We start from the raw sequence: 14153 nt of genomic DNA, 5'->3' as shown, positions 1-14153 counted from the left end.
CAAACTCTTTCCCCGAGGAAAACAACTCAAATGGATAAGTCCATAAGAAAGATCTGAGAGATGGAGCGTTTAGGCTGCGAGGAGTACAACGTTTCTGAGCTTGAGCTGGAACATGACACACAGGCTTTACATGCCATGATGGAGGCTAACATGTATGCAGAGGCTGAAGAAAACCGTTGAAAGGATTAGTTTTGTAAGTGGAGCTGAAACTAGTACAAATATTTTATATTCTTTGAAGTTTGTAATCTTATTGCCTCCCAAACATCTTCACTACTCATAAATAGTTTTCTTTTGGTATCGCTTCCCAGCCTGGTAAAAGCCAGCCCCTTTTACTGCACTTTGCTCACACACAGGATCTGGGCTCTCAGCTATTGAGAATCGTTTGATTCCTGGAGGCACCGACTCTGTTGAAGTTTTAAATTTGACCCAATTGTGAACGTTTGGCCATGAGGTATGCAACATGGCAGTTCCACGTTATGAAGCTTACTGGACATTGCCTCCACTGTAAACAACAATCCTCAACTGTAAAGACAGAAGTACCGATTTGAACAAAGTGGCTGTTCGTGTTAATTCAATATTGCTGTGGGTGGATGCAAACCCATCACGGTTTGCTTCCACCCAAACCAAAAATCTAAATTTCACATGCTGGATTTCATAGAAATCCTATGCTTTTACAAGACCCTTTCACATCGTCCATGTTGCTATTATAGAGGTCATTTTTCCAGTTGTGGTGAATAATGCAGCAGACTTGCAGATTCCCATCAAATATATAGTTACTAATTGCCCCAGTTCTCTTCAGTCCTCTTTGTTAGAATTATTATGTTTTGTTATCTTTCTTACATTAGTAGTTTTATATTACTAGTTGGTTTTTATTTAAAGGTTTAGTGTTCTCACACCAGAGAGGAGGAACTTGTTAAACTGTGTGTAAGACATAACTAACCTTTCCTTTACCTCAAGCATGTTTTTGCAGGTGATGTCTAAATCTTCTTTAGGAGATCTTCTTGAGATACTCCTTAGTTTCTGTTTTTCCCCTTCCTTGTTATCAGGGTAGCCCCCCCTCTTGTTAAGATCACTCTCTCACTTTCCATTCACTCCCTTTCCCTGCTAATAAAAAGACAAGTTCTGCAGCAGAATGGCAGAACGCAAAGAGATCGGCTTGTAGGAGCTGAGCCTCTGTGCCTTCTCAATTCTTGCAAGAATTTGGTTGAAAACTAAGTAACGTTGTCTGTGGTTCCTTTTATATAGGTTGAGAAAATACCAATCACTCTTCACAAACCACTTTCATTCCATTCCATTTTTTCCTGCTAAATTATTTAGAAAACTATGCAGCATTCAGGGGTTACCACCGAAACATTTTGTTGGAAGTTCACTGCTTCTACGTAATTTAATTCTTATCAATTTTCCATATTTTGTCTGACACCAAATTTTGAAAAATATAGGTCATGTTGTTATTCAGCACATCGATTATCTTATAATGGAACCTGGCATCTCCCAGCTTATTGATATCTGTTCATTTCTCTCCCGTTTTCTTCCCAAAACAACTGGACTGATTCACATTTTGCAATGTCTTTGTCATCAGTAAACAAAAGGAGTCTGAAATTTTGAACCTAATGTAGTCCCTTAGAATTGTGTTTGTAGATGTAGACGTTTAAAGCACCTCTTAAACAAAATGTGAGAAAATAGTCACTCAAAGATCTTAAAAACAACATTCATGCTGGATTTTTTTGGCTTTGTTTACCTATCTGATATAGGAAAATATAGAAGTTATAGAATGAACTGAGCTGTGGCTTCATCAGCCCAGCTCTAAATGTTGCTGAAACTTAAAGTGATGATGAAGAAGGCGTTGTTGTCAAGTGTAAAGTTAGGGGGAAAGCAAAGATTATCAATAATGGGTATCCACAAGGACTGCCTCTGTGTTTATAACAGCTGAACCATGGCTGTACCAACACACAGAGCAGCTCTTGTGGCTATTTCATCTTCCCTGCAAGCTCTCCTTTTTGATGGAAAGTGTTGATTTTGTTTTGGGCATTAAAGATATCCCAAAAATGCAGGTAACTTCTTTAATTCCCAAAGACTCCACCATTAGACGATGCCCTTATGAAATAGGCTACTACTTCAAGTTCATCAAGTAAAAAAGGCAATTATTCCGTTTCAAAGTTCTCGAAAAAGTGGCTGCATGAATGTGTTCAACACGGTGTACAGAGTACAGCTAAACCCAAAGAATAAAGCAGAAATAGTCATACTTTTAGCACACTGTGGGGACTTATTACTCCATTCTTATATGTTCACTTCTGTTTTCAAGGTTCGATATGAAGTAAAGAAAAAGATGATTATAATGATAGGAAGGAGTTCACTATCTAAAAGACCAAGGCCAAAATACTAACTAATTTAAGATGATAATTTACGAATAATTGTGGCGGGTTCATTTTGTTCTGTATATAATATTGTAAAAATCGTTAGCGAATTCAGAGAAATTTCCATATGCTGGGAAGCTTTATTGAATAGACTTGATCTTTTGTGGCTACAGGCAACACTACATTAAAAACAAGCGGGAAAATTTATGTGTGGCTTCAAGAACATTTAAAAAAAACATAGTCGGTGGACACAGTTAACGGCTGCATCACAAAATAAAAAGCTCAGTAATGTAATAAAAAACATATATGCAAAGAAGATGCAGAAATGTGGCCTAAAGAATGTTTCAACAGTGACTATGGGAAAGTAGAAAACTGAAGTAACAGAGACGTTTTTTGTTTTAAATTACAGTTTACTGGGTTGTGTGATTGCCCCGAGAAATTTTCACATCTGTGTGGATACATTATTGATTCATAACAACACATCAAAGTTTTAGAAGAACACACTCGATGTGGCACTACATTTGTGCTTTGTGTTTATCGGCTGTGTTTTTGTTCTGTTTATTAAATAATAAACATTTTATGGCTGAGTTCGTTTTTCTTGATTGTCTTGGGGGTTTTTGGTCTCTTCGCCAGATGTCTCTGTGCACTGAGTTACACCAACTTGTCTTCAGTCACTGAGCACAGTTTGATGTTGATCAAGATAAGGGAGTCAAATATAGACCATTCAAAGTAAAACATGGAGCTTGATCACTAAAATTTCCTAGATGCCAAATGAGGACCAACCACAGAAGGTGTGTGCCTTTCTTTGCAGGAGTTATAACAATTTGAGTTTTTGGGACGTAATTGAAGTTTGAGGCTTGACCACGGCCCTTCAACAGCATGAAAAGTCAGGATTTTGATAACTTTGGAGGTCTGGTGCCTTTTGAGCAAACTCACCAATTTTCATGCTGATTGATAAAAACCTTGGGAAGGAGTTTGATCAAACACAGAGGCTAAAACTGGGTAAAAATTGTTGAAAATCGTAGGTTCATTCCAAAATGGCTGGCCTCCTGTTTGTTTTACAGCATGGGTGCAAGCGAGGTTTGTATAGGTCTTGGAGAGTTCTACATATTAACCAAATTTTATATGTTTATGATGAAGTAAGGTATATGAGGAGGCTTTTTTCAAAAGGTTACAAGGGAGCGCTGTTGAGCTATTTCTGTTGAGACTTTTACAAAACTCTTAAAATGCATAAATTTCTGTACAACTGGCATGTCTGCACAATTTTGTGAATTCTGCATGTGATCAGGCCTCCAAATAGCCAAATCGATTGAGGAGAGAAGAGTAGTAAAAAACATTAAAAAATAAAGAAAAAGCTTTCAGCGTGCCTGAGCTGCTTCGGCCTAATAATTATATCTTCCAGCGGGAATTTGCTGAGGTTATAATACGATGTGTTTCATAATGTGGACTGGCCTACACTGAGATCAGAATCACAACCAAACAAATGCATTAAAGAATAAAAACTTCCAAAACTGATCAAGAGTTAATTTAAATTAGATATAAGAATTCTGTATTTTTGTTTGCAGTTCAATATTAATGGTCAAAATATTGAACTGCAAACAGAAATTAGCCGATTTACAAAAGCTAAGTTCAAAGATTATTTTGAGGTAAGAAAATGAAGTAGTAAGGCACATAAAGACATCATGTGTCCTCAAAACGAAGGTGCAAATAGGCCTGAATTGACCTCAAGCCCTCTTTTTTTTAATCACACCTTGTGCCATTATTACAATGTTACACAATGTTCTAGTTTGATAGAGAACCCTAACTTTGATGTATTTTACTTAACAATTTTACTTATTTTCTCCTCACTTCTTTCCCTTTGACTGTGAATCTGAATTTGGATCCACCTCTGTTCTTCTACAGGAATGTATATAAATCTGTTAACTGAAATTATAGCCAAAGCAAGGCTCTGTAATAAAAGTGTACCTGCTTGCAGTGAGCCACTTATATTTGCCTCTTCTTAAGGAAAAATGTGAATGCAACAAAGTGAAGCCACAAAGTGGCTCAGTTCTACAACAGTGCGAGTAGGAAACAGGTGATGCAACACAGTTGTAAACATGCTAATTTGCCAGGAGTTTTGAAATGTGTTGCTGGTATTGTGTTCAAAATATTTAACCACAATGAAATGGCTTTCTTTATTTAAAGCTTCAACAGTGCATAAGGTTTGAATTAAACCAATTTACTCAGTTTGGTCTTGTTTGATCTTTCTGAATCTTTTATTCAATTTTACTTTTCATCTCATATGATGTCGAGTCCATTATCAACTCAGCCACCAACATTTTTTTTTACCCAAGGTAATCCATCTGAAAAAAAAAAAAAAAGATCAGAGATTTTAGAGGTTGCCAGTCAGATAACTCGGATGACCTTTTAATCCAATTAAATTAAAATAATTTTCACCTGCCATGTTAAAACATTTGCTAATTTTTATCCTTTTGCAAAAGCCAAAGTTTACAGGGAGGGCGCAGAGGATCAGAAATAATCTCAATGTATGAAGATACAAATCAGGAGAAGGATACAAAAAACACAACCAAATTCATTAGCACATGGAAGAAAATAAAATATAAAAACTGGACTGTGTTCAAAAAATTACGAAAGACAGAAACTTGTAAAGAAGCCTGCCGAGAGCCTGACAGTAATCATTTTGGAGCTGCAGAAATGTCCAAAACATAGACACAAAAACGATGTTAAATAATAAAAAAACAATTCCCACAGTAAAACACTATGATGGAAGCATCACCAGCCAGGTATATTTTTCAGAACTAGGGTTTACTTCAGAAGAGAGAAATTTTAAACGCTTGTAAATATCAGTCAGTTCTGACCCAAGATCTTTTGTGACTGCTGGAAAAATTAAGATAAAAATAAATGTGTATTTCTCAGCGTTACAAGCCTACACCCAAATCGGTAAGATAATAGCTTAACCAGCAGAAAATGAAAGATTCCAGAGTCCAGAACTAAACCTAAGAAATTATGGGTTCTCCCAAAGATGTCTTCACAATCTGGTAGATTTGGGGAATCCTTGTAGCACAAAGTGTGCAAACATTTACAAGTCAAGATGTTGGATGACATTCAAAGAAATGCTAAAACTGAATCAAGCTGTTTCTCAAGAAGGTTGTAGCTTAAGGTTGCACACACTTATGCAATCAGGTTGTTTGCTTTGTGTATATTTTTTCAGTTGAATTGTATAGAATAAGCATAACCTCATGTGCAGAATGATTTTTTAAATCTTGATTCGTAATTTGACATAAGTAATTAAACAGGTGTACTTTGTAAAATGGCCAATTCGTTGTATATTTATATTTAGCAGCTTACTATCCATATCAGACTTTTTTATATTAGCCCCAAGCTTTTATTATGTACACTGCTCAAAAAAATAAAGGGAACACTTAAACAGGTGTTTAACACTTAAAGTGTTCCCTTTATTTTTTTGAGCAGTATATATTGGTGCTTCTATTTTATCACCAAAATAAAACAATCTACCACCCAAAGGAAGCAGAAACCTTATATTTTGGTTGTGACAAACTATAGATCTCACTGCTACTCTAAGTTTGTGCCCCACAACTCTTTATTCATTATCCCACAAATTAAGAGAACAAAAAATTAGAGCAAAGATAAAAAAGAAAAAGAGTCAGCAACACCAGGATGAAAGCTGTATAAAATTAGAGAGTAGGTCTAATCATAACCGACAGTGTCATATTCATAGTTTCATTCATTGTTTCATTTGTCAACTGCCACTTTTGCTTACTCATTAGCGCCATGCCTTCAAGCCTTTTTACGTGTAGCTTTGTGTCAGTGTTTTTTTTTTTTTTACTGGGAAAAATGGTTGTCAAGATGAAACTCTGGGAATACATAATGACTTCACTAGTGGTACTTTTCTGTGATTAATTGGAGTGCTGTGTCAACCAGCGTGACAGAGAAGCTCAGCGTCACTGTTGTGACAGAAGACGTGTACCATGTTGATGAATCAGGGGATGATCACACCCACAACTTGTAAGACACACACATGTACGGTCACACACATCCGGTTTTATATTGGCACAGAAATCTCTCTGTCATTTCTGCCAAACAAAAGATCTGGCTTTAATCCAGTCCAGCTCACAGAAAAGGAAGCACTGCCTATTTTTCATAGGCCGACTGTAGTCTCGCAGTACACAGCTTTGATTAGCAACACTGATGTCACCACATTCTTTCTTCTTCTTCCAGTGCCTCGTTGGCACAAGCCCAGCTGTGTGATCACTCTAAAGATGCTGGCATCTCTCTCTCTAAACAGTGGAGGGGAAAAAAAAAATCCAAGGGAACTCACTGTCTCTGAGCTCAAGGGGCCAGATAAATATGTTGTGTTCAACGGTTTCTTGGGGTTCACCATCACAGAGCGTTCAACTGTCAAGGAGCAGAAGGAGAAAACAAAACATATGTGTGGTGTATACAGAAGTCAGGAAGGAGATGTAGGATTAAAGCAGAGGAAGAATGGAACATAGTAAAGTCAAGCTTTGTAGCTGCACGGAGAGGCCAGGGATAAAGCGGAGCGAGTCTTTCAGGCGCAAGATAAGAATAAGCTACAAGAGGCGGACAAGCTGTCTGCTCATTTTGATCTGGTAAATGCTTCCCACAAGGAAAAACCAGTCTTTGGCCTTTGATGGATTCATTTGACTGCTGCTGTTTGCTGTGACTTTGAACAGGGCGTATGGAGTCAGTGTGGCAGGATGATCCTGCTGCACAACTCGAGAGACCTTTACAGTGTAAATTCAAGTTGATCAATTTTATTGATGCAACTGTTGTGCTGGGTCTGCTTCCACATCAGCGATGCGACGAAATAGTAAGGGACACATCTAGACCTGATGGGATTCCTACCTGAGCCAGTATTAAAGCATTTACTATTCAGGATTTACCCGTTGGGACAGGCTCGATTCAGGGAACAGCTTTATTGGGAGGCTATTTTGAAATGTTTGTATGTCTCAGACATAAAGACTTAATGAAGCACAGCAATCTCATCAATTTTCTAAATTGCATTACACCTGCAATTAGATTAATTTTTTTCTGCAATGGATTCACAAAGCAGATTGCATTAAATAGCAGCATCACTGCACTCTCTTTAGCCAAAAACACAGTGATCCCAGGGAAGGATTTAAAGACGTTGAGAAAAATGTTAATATATTTTATTATTTGAATCAAACAAGGCTTCCAGGTCCATATCGTTAAAAACAATATCTGACTGGAGTGTCTAAATGTTTTTTTCTTAATCAGTAAGTAATGCTGCAGGTTGCATGGGAAATGGTTTGTACTTGTATTGCACTTTATCAAGTTCAAAGGACCCCAAAGTGTACTACACTACACTCAATCATTCACCCCTTCACACACACATACACACACACTGATGGTGGTTCTTTGACCTCATGGAATGATGCATTCCTTTAACTAATAAATTTGGAAATAAGCATTTGCTGAAAATAAAATTGTAGAACATTTAGTTTGTAAAAACAGACTGTTCTAGATTATAGTAATGTGAGAATAAAAAACCCACTTTATATTACATCATCTCAATTCCCCTTCATGAATGTAAAGTTTCTTTTTCTGCTGAGCCAAAATTATGACTGGCTTTCAGCAGATGGTATTTTTTCCAGCAGGACGTCTGACCAAGGCGGGTGAATTGTCTTCCCCAGATGAACCACTGCCACCACTTTAGCCCCCAGTCTGTGTCTCATTTCAAAGTCGAAGCGCGCACAGGGTCTTGACTGCACACATTTTGTGTCTGCAAATGCTTGGTTGAATATGGTCTAATGTAAGGTCCAAGACTAGCTCTACATTTTTAATATTTTATTGTCACAAGTAAAATATGCCTGATTGATTGACAGTTGCTTATTAACCACAGCCTTTATACATGCTGGATCCTTAAAGACTAAGATGTTGCTGCTCTTTAGCTTGGTTTCTCATGAACTCAGAGATCATTAAAGGCAGAGATTGCATAAGAATTTTCTTGCTAGAACAAAACTCCACACAGAGAGATGCAGAAAAACAAACTCTCTTCTGTTTAGAATAGAAATAGTTTTACATTTGCTTATTACATTCCTTACACAATATTTTTTATGTCTTTTCTGGTGTTGTTTGATCAGCTTGCCAAGTGCTCTGTGGCTTTCTCTTTTCGTCAGTTTGCTCAGATCAGTGTGAAGTGTTGAAGGACACTAGCCTCTCCTTTCCAGTGGGAACACTGAGATATTCGAGAGTGGCACTTTATTTGTTGGGCACATCTAGAGGAAAATGTCAAATATGTTTACCTCCTAAAATGAAATATTTTTTCTCTTATGCCTGTGAGTTGGTGAGTCTTCCTGCTGTGCTGTCCACCACATTTAAAAAGATCTTATAGCTCCATATTCCTATTTTGCCATATTTATTATAACTGGAATTACCTATGTATGGCATAAAGCAGTTTCATTATATAATTTGAAAAATGATGGATAAAATTGGACTTTAACTCTGGTCTACTGCTTATTGCAGATTAATGAAATATTTCTCTTGCTACATTACAGGTGTAATGATTCGTAAAACAGATGGGAATTCCAAAACCTATGATGATTCCTTTCAAGCAAGACATGAAGAGATAAGGGAACCTTTATAGTTTAATTTTATCACATTAGTACCTATTGGTAAGTAAATGTACTGATGTTGGGCACTGCTCAGTCCCATATGTATTTATGTTTTTACTCATTACATCACAACCATGACAAAAATGCGACAGCCTTTCATGATCACAATTCTTTTAGCATTGTTGCATGATAAAAATTAGTCTTTGCTGAATATGGTCATGTGCAAGTAACAAATGCAGGTACCAAAGAAAAACCTGCAAAACATCAGCAGTCTAGTTTACTGCCAATTTAAAGAAATGTCCTACTATAGAATATACAGCACATTTCTTACTCGACCAAAACTTGTTGCATGAATATATACAGCAGGTAACATTATTTTATTAACAATCTCCATATGTTGCATTAAGAAAGCTTAAAACCCCCCGATCAGAAATAGATTATCAGCTGATCACATGAAACCAGAAATGTCCTCCTTTTGGACAGTTCCTGAAAGTAAATATACCGTTATGAGCTCTCCCTCAGATTTTCTAAATGTGAATGCTACATTTGGACACATGACTTATGACTTAAGTAGGAACATTTTCCATTTCAATTTTCCCTGCTACTGATCTGTATTAAAGAGTGGGGTGAAATTTGTGGCAGTGATTCAGCAGAGAAGAGGTTTTACCTACGCTAAGTGGCAACCACGACGAGACAATAAATGGGCCAGTGAATTAATTATAATGCTAAAGCATTGTGAGGATGAGCAAAATGTTTTTGATGTTTCCAGAAATTGTATTTAATATGGTAATTAGATAAAGCATTTTACTCTTTCTGCATAATACAGTGTTGGCTTCACTGATGGATTAACACAAAGATTAATGGATGCTTAGAAACACTTTAATACTGGAATACCACAGACAAAATATAAAAAAGCATTTGTAATCTTCATTTAAATGGATTTAAAGTACATTTCTTTTTAAACGCTTATGGTTGCTTCAGATTTGATTACTCTATTGATTGCAGACTTTTGCCCTACAGCATTATTATAAAGTCCCTTGCTCTGTTTAAGCACTGGCAGGTACACTGGGCCATCACAGAGGACCCCATTCGGTCCTGGCGTTCAGCTGTCTGGCATAGAATCAATGCAGAGTTGCAGATGTGAGCAAAAGCCGCAGCGGACAAGCACACACATCACTGCTGTTGAAGTAATCGCACCTTTACTGCAGTGTCATAAAAACAGAGTATTTCCATCGAGACACAGCTTTGAATAGATGAACATAATGTCTCTAAAGAAAGTCAGCAAGGTTGAGAAAGTTAGAGGTAAATCACTGGTATTCATGGTACACTTTGAAAGGCTTATTATTGTATGATCAGACATTGATAAAGAGGATATACAGTTAAGAAAATATTCAGCTTTTGGATGCGGCTCATTGATAGGGGATTTGGCAGTTCGTCTTTGTACAATTAGGTTTTATTTGCCTTTGTGTTTCAGTCAGGTCAAAATAAAAGAGACGGAGATAGGATACTGCCTCACACATAACCCATGCTCTGTCTAATAGCCCTTTCAGCTCTAGATTAAACCGTCTCGCTGCAATATATTAACTCAGTGATTCTCGCAGTAATATAGGGATTTGGTAGAGTTAAAACAAAATAGAATGGAAAATACAGCATTTACTTACGATCTCTGAGTGCTGACTTCTGGAAAGAAGGTCTCTCCTTCAGCAGGAAACTCCCACAAACACACCCGAGGTTGCAGTGTGTGTGTCTGTGGAGAGATAAATAAGGAGAGACACTCAGTTCTTCATACTCACATCGGGCTACTTATGGAGGCTTTTTTTTCTGAACTGTTCTATGAAACAATTGTAAGTACAGGACATCAAACAATGTAAAAGAACACCCAAGCCTACAGTACACACATACCAGTTTATTATTGAGTTATTTATTCTTTTGTTTGTTTCTGTTAGGAGTTTGTATTTTGTTCAAAAAGTTTTTCAGATACTGTAAGTTCTGTAAATAAATGAAAATGGAGAACTGAAACATATCTATGCGCGTGGGTGGGAAAATAACACATATAGGTATAATGCTGCTTATATAATGGTGGTTATCAAGATGCAAATACTTAGACTTCCTGCAGCTATAATGCATTTGCATTGATGCAGACCTCTCACTGAAGCCACTCAAAGCCATTTACAAGACTGTGTATTGTTTAGCTACTGAAAAGTGGTGCAAAAAGCATTGGTTTATGTCCAGATGTAATCTTCCTGTCAGAGGGCACTTGGTTGTCTTTTGATATCAAAGTTTTGAGGGAAACTCAAGAAATGATTCAATCTCTTGAAAGAAATATAGTACCTTTATTTGCCAATGAGGGGTAAATCTGTACCAAACGTCTTTATTTTGATTAACTTCAGCATGACTTCAATATTCAATATTTGTTTGGTTTATATATGTATATATATATATTTATGTTTCTTATATGCATTGTATGTTAGGGCTGAGAAGGGAATTCAGTCAAATAGCCTATGATAACCTTGACCTTGATTTTCTCTCAAATGGAGACACTTGATCCTTCAATGCTATCTACTCTGACCTCAGCAGGTTAAATATTACTGGTGGCCTAGATTTCCTCACATCCATCTCTATTATGGTAGCTATCATGGGTCATAGGTCTTTCAGCTGTTTTGTTTATTTACCATTCATTGGCCAGTTGAGGTCAAACAATGCTGAAGGAAATCAACCCACAGTGCTATTATTTGAAAACTGCTAAAGCCACTTCCAAGTAATGTGTACCCATGTTTTCCACATGTTTGGGAACACTAATCCTGATTATATTTGTTACTAATGCAAACCTAGATTATGTTTTCTGTTACCCTTAAAGATACAGTTGTGCTAATTGTTTGAAGGAAAGTTTTTTTATACTTTATCTCAGGTTAGAATAGTTACAGAAATGTTTTTTTTTGAGGAATAGTTTTATATTTATTTGTACTTTCGTTTCCTAAAATATGGTTTGAGCTGCAGCACCTCAATAAGACTATCTTGCAATGGAATCTGTGTTGCAGTGCTATATTAATGTTACAACATTGAGAAAAAAAACTCATGTTTAAGTTGTAGGATGCTCATTTTCATGTTTAGATGTAATTTTACTTAAAATGGAAAGTAATTTAGTTAAACTTAGCTTTGAGGAAGTTTTAAAATCTCTTGCACAGTGGCTCAGCCTTTGCTTTTATGTGAAACTGATAATTTACCTGGGTGGCAAAGGGAGCTGTTGAGTGCAAGAAAACTGCAGAGACTAATTGGACTTATGTTTTGAGTGAGTGTACAATTCTCACACAAAATCATTGATCATGCTCTATCATGGTATCTGACCACACTTTCTAATTACAGACCGAGGGAAATACTTGGCATCATCAGAGGATGTGATTCAGAGTTCCACCAACTTAAAAAAAACCAATTACATTTCTGCCCCAAACAATGCAGCTTTGATTGTGGAACCAAACACAAGAGAGGAACTCGGCTAACCATTCAAAAACTCTCAGTAACAGTCAAGCCAAGCACTGCTTCACAGAATTTACCCTGGAGGATGTAAAATCTAATACACAAATTTGTTGCCTGAGAGCAGAAGACTAATAACCCTATTCAGCTTCAGTGGCTTTATTCGTGCTTGTTTGTTCACATTTCATAAGGTTTAAGAAAGCAAAGCCCAACTATTCTGGCACAAAGCATGATCTAATTCTTTTTCCACAATTAACCAAATACACATCTGTTTGTGCCCTGAAGCAGATTGTTTTTGTTTGGTTTTGGTAAAATGCTTGTTGATTGAACAAATTCAAGGTCCCTTTAATTTCACATAACTTTCAAACATATTTTGCTTCTAATTGTTCTAATTGGCTGACCTCCATTTGGCTATATGCTTATGAAAATGTCTTTTTTTTTTATTTTTTTTTTTTAGATTTTGTGGCAGTAGTTCTGATCTTTATTGATGGTAATCGGACAGAGACATGGAGGTGCGGGGAGACCTGCAGCAAGGAGCTCAGGATCAGGAATTCAACAGCCATTTGCATAAACCATCTATACCATTACACCACACACTTCCCCCGAAAATCTATTTTTATGTATTTTTCATAAGAACTACAGCTTTCACCAAAGAATAAATGAATCCAGCCAAATCACCAAGAGCAGCAAATTCATTGTAGTAGCAGTTTCAATTGTTTTGTGTTGAATACTATGGTGGTTTGTCGAATTTGAGTGATACCCTTCCAAACTGGTTTGATAATCTGGTTCAAGTTTAAAGCGGAGAACCACCCTAAACCTAAAGTGAAGCTAAGACACCACCACTGTCCTATCTGAAAGTGACCACTAGGGGCAGACGGAGGCAATGCTGTCCTCTGAGTTAGTCTTTAAGCCAAAGAGAGAAATGTAAAGGAGCCACGTGAGGATGCAGAAGATTCCATGAGCAGCTGATACCAGAAAACGTGTCAGATCCAAAAGGCATTTTCCCTTCATGACCAGAACAGATACTGATGTGAATGCGAGTGGAATCTCCAGTGACCTTCAACCTTTTCCTATTTTCATACCAAACTCCCCTAAGTGATAAACTCTGAAATAGATCATCCTCAGCAATCTTCCTCCTGGCATCTGATAATCAAACATATATTTTATATCCAAGTTATAGACAAGAAATATTATCTCAGGCAACAAAGTGTTGTGCATCTTAGATTTAGAAATGCTTGTCTGGTAGATAATTTATATAGTTCATCAATGTGATGTACATTTTTGACTTTAAAAGCTTCAGTAAACTGATTTCTCATGCGTAGTCTTTAAATAAATACTAGTCATAAATATAATAAGAAATCTGCTCTGCCTCCTTTTGGAGGAATTGTTAAGAACTCAATGCAAAGGTCAGCAATTCATCTTTGGATTAATTAATTTTATTGATAAGTGAAGAGACAGATGGGACTTTTTGCAACCATTGAGACTGGTTGTGCTATGGATCTAAAAGTCTATTAAAATAATTGATATTCGCTACACATGTGAAGCTCATACATTTGTCTTGAGCAGGCAGTCCTTGTCTGTATTGTTTATTTTTTGCTTGGCTGTTCTCCTTATGGAGGCAACAAGCACAGCCGGCAGTTTGTGCTGTTTTAGATAGATGACAATACCATGCACACTTAATACTGAGAAAAATAGTACTGCTTTCATTTTA

At 36.8% G+C, this 14153-nt stretch overlaps 1 protein-coding gene across 3 annotated transcripts in view; it reads right to left on the bottom strand.

The window, feature by feature from the left end:
• frmpd3 (FERM and PDZ domain containing 3) overlaps window positions 1–14153 on the bottom strand; it is a 102681-nt gene that overhangs the window by 38023 nt on the left and 50505 nt on the right. For 2 of the 3 annotated variants that reach the window (XM_028008312.1, XM_028008315.1), the window contains exons 3-4: window positions 10633–10718; window positions 6694–6770 (exon numbers count right to left, since the gene is read on the bottom strand). In XM_028008312.1, the coding sequence (XP_027864113.1) occupies window positions 6694–6756 (63 nt within the window). In that variant the 5' untranslated portion in view covers window positions 6757–6770; window positions 10633–10718. The remainder of the gene's footprint in view (window positions 1–6693; window positions 6771–10632; window positions 10719–14153) is intronic. The other variant, XM_028008313.1, reaches the window with a different exon arrangement.

This window comes from Xiphophorus couchianus, chromosome 23, assembly GCF_001444195.1.
Source record: "Xiphophorus couchianus chromosome 23, X_couchianus-1.0, whole genome shotgun sequence".
In the NCBI taxonomy this organism is placed as follows: domain Eukaryota; kingdom Metazoa; phylum Chordata; class Actinopteri; order Cyprinodontiformes; family Poeciliidae; genus Xiphophorus; species Xiphophorus couchianus.
This window is presented reverse-complemented; position numbering and strand designations above follow the sequence as displayed.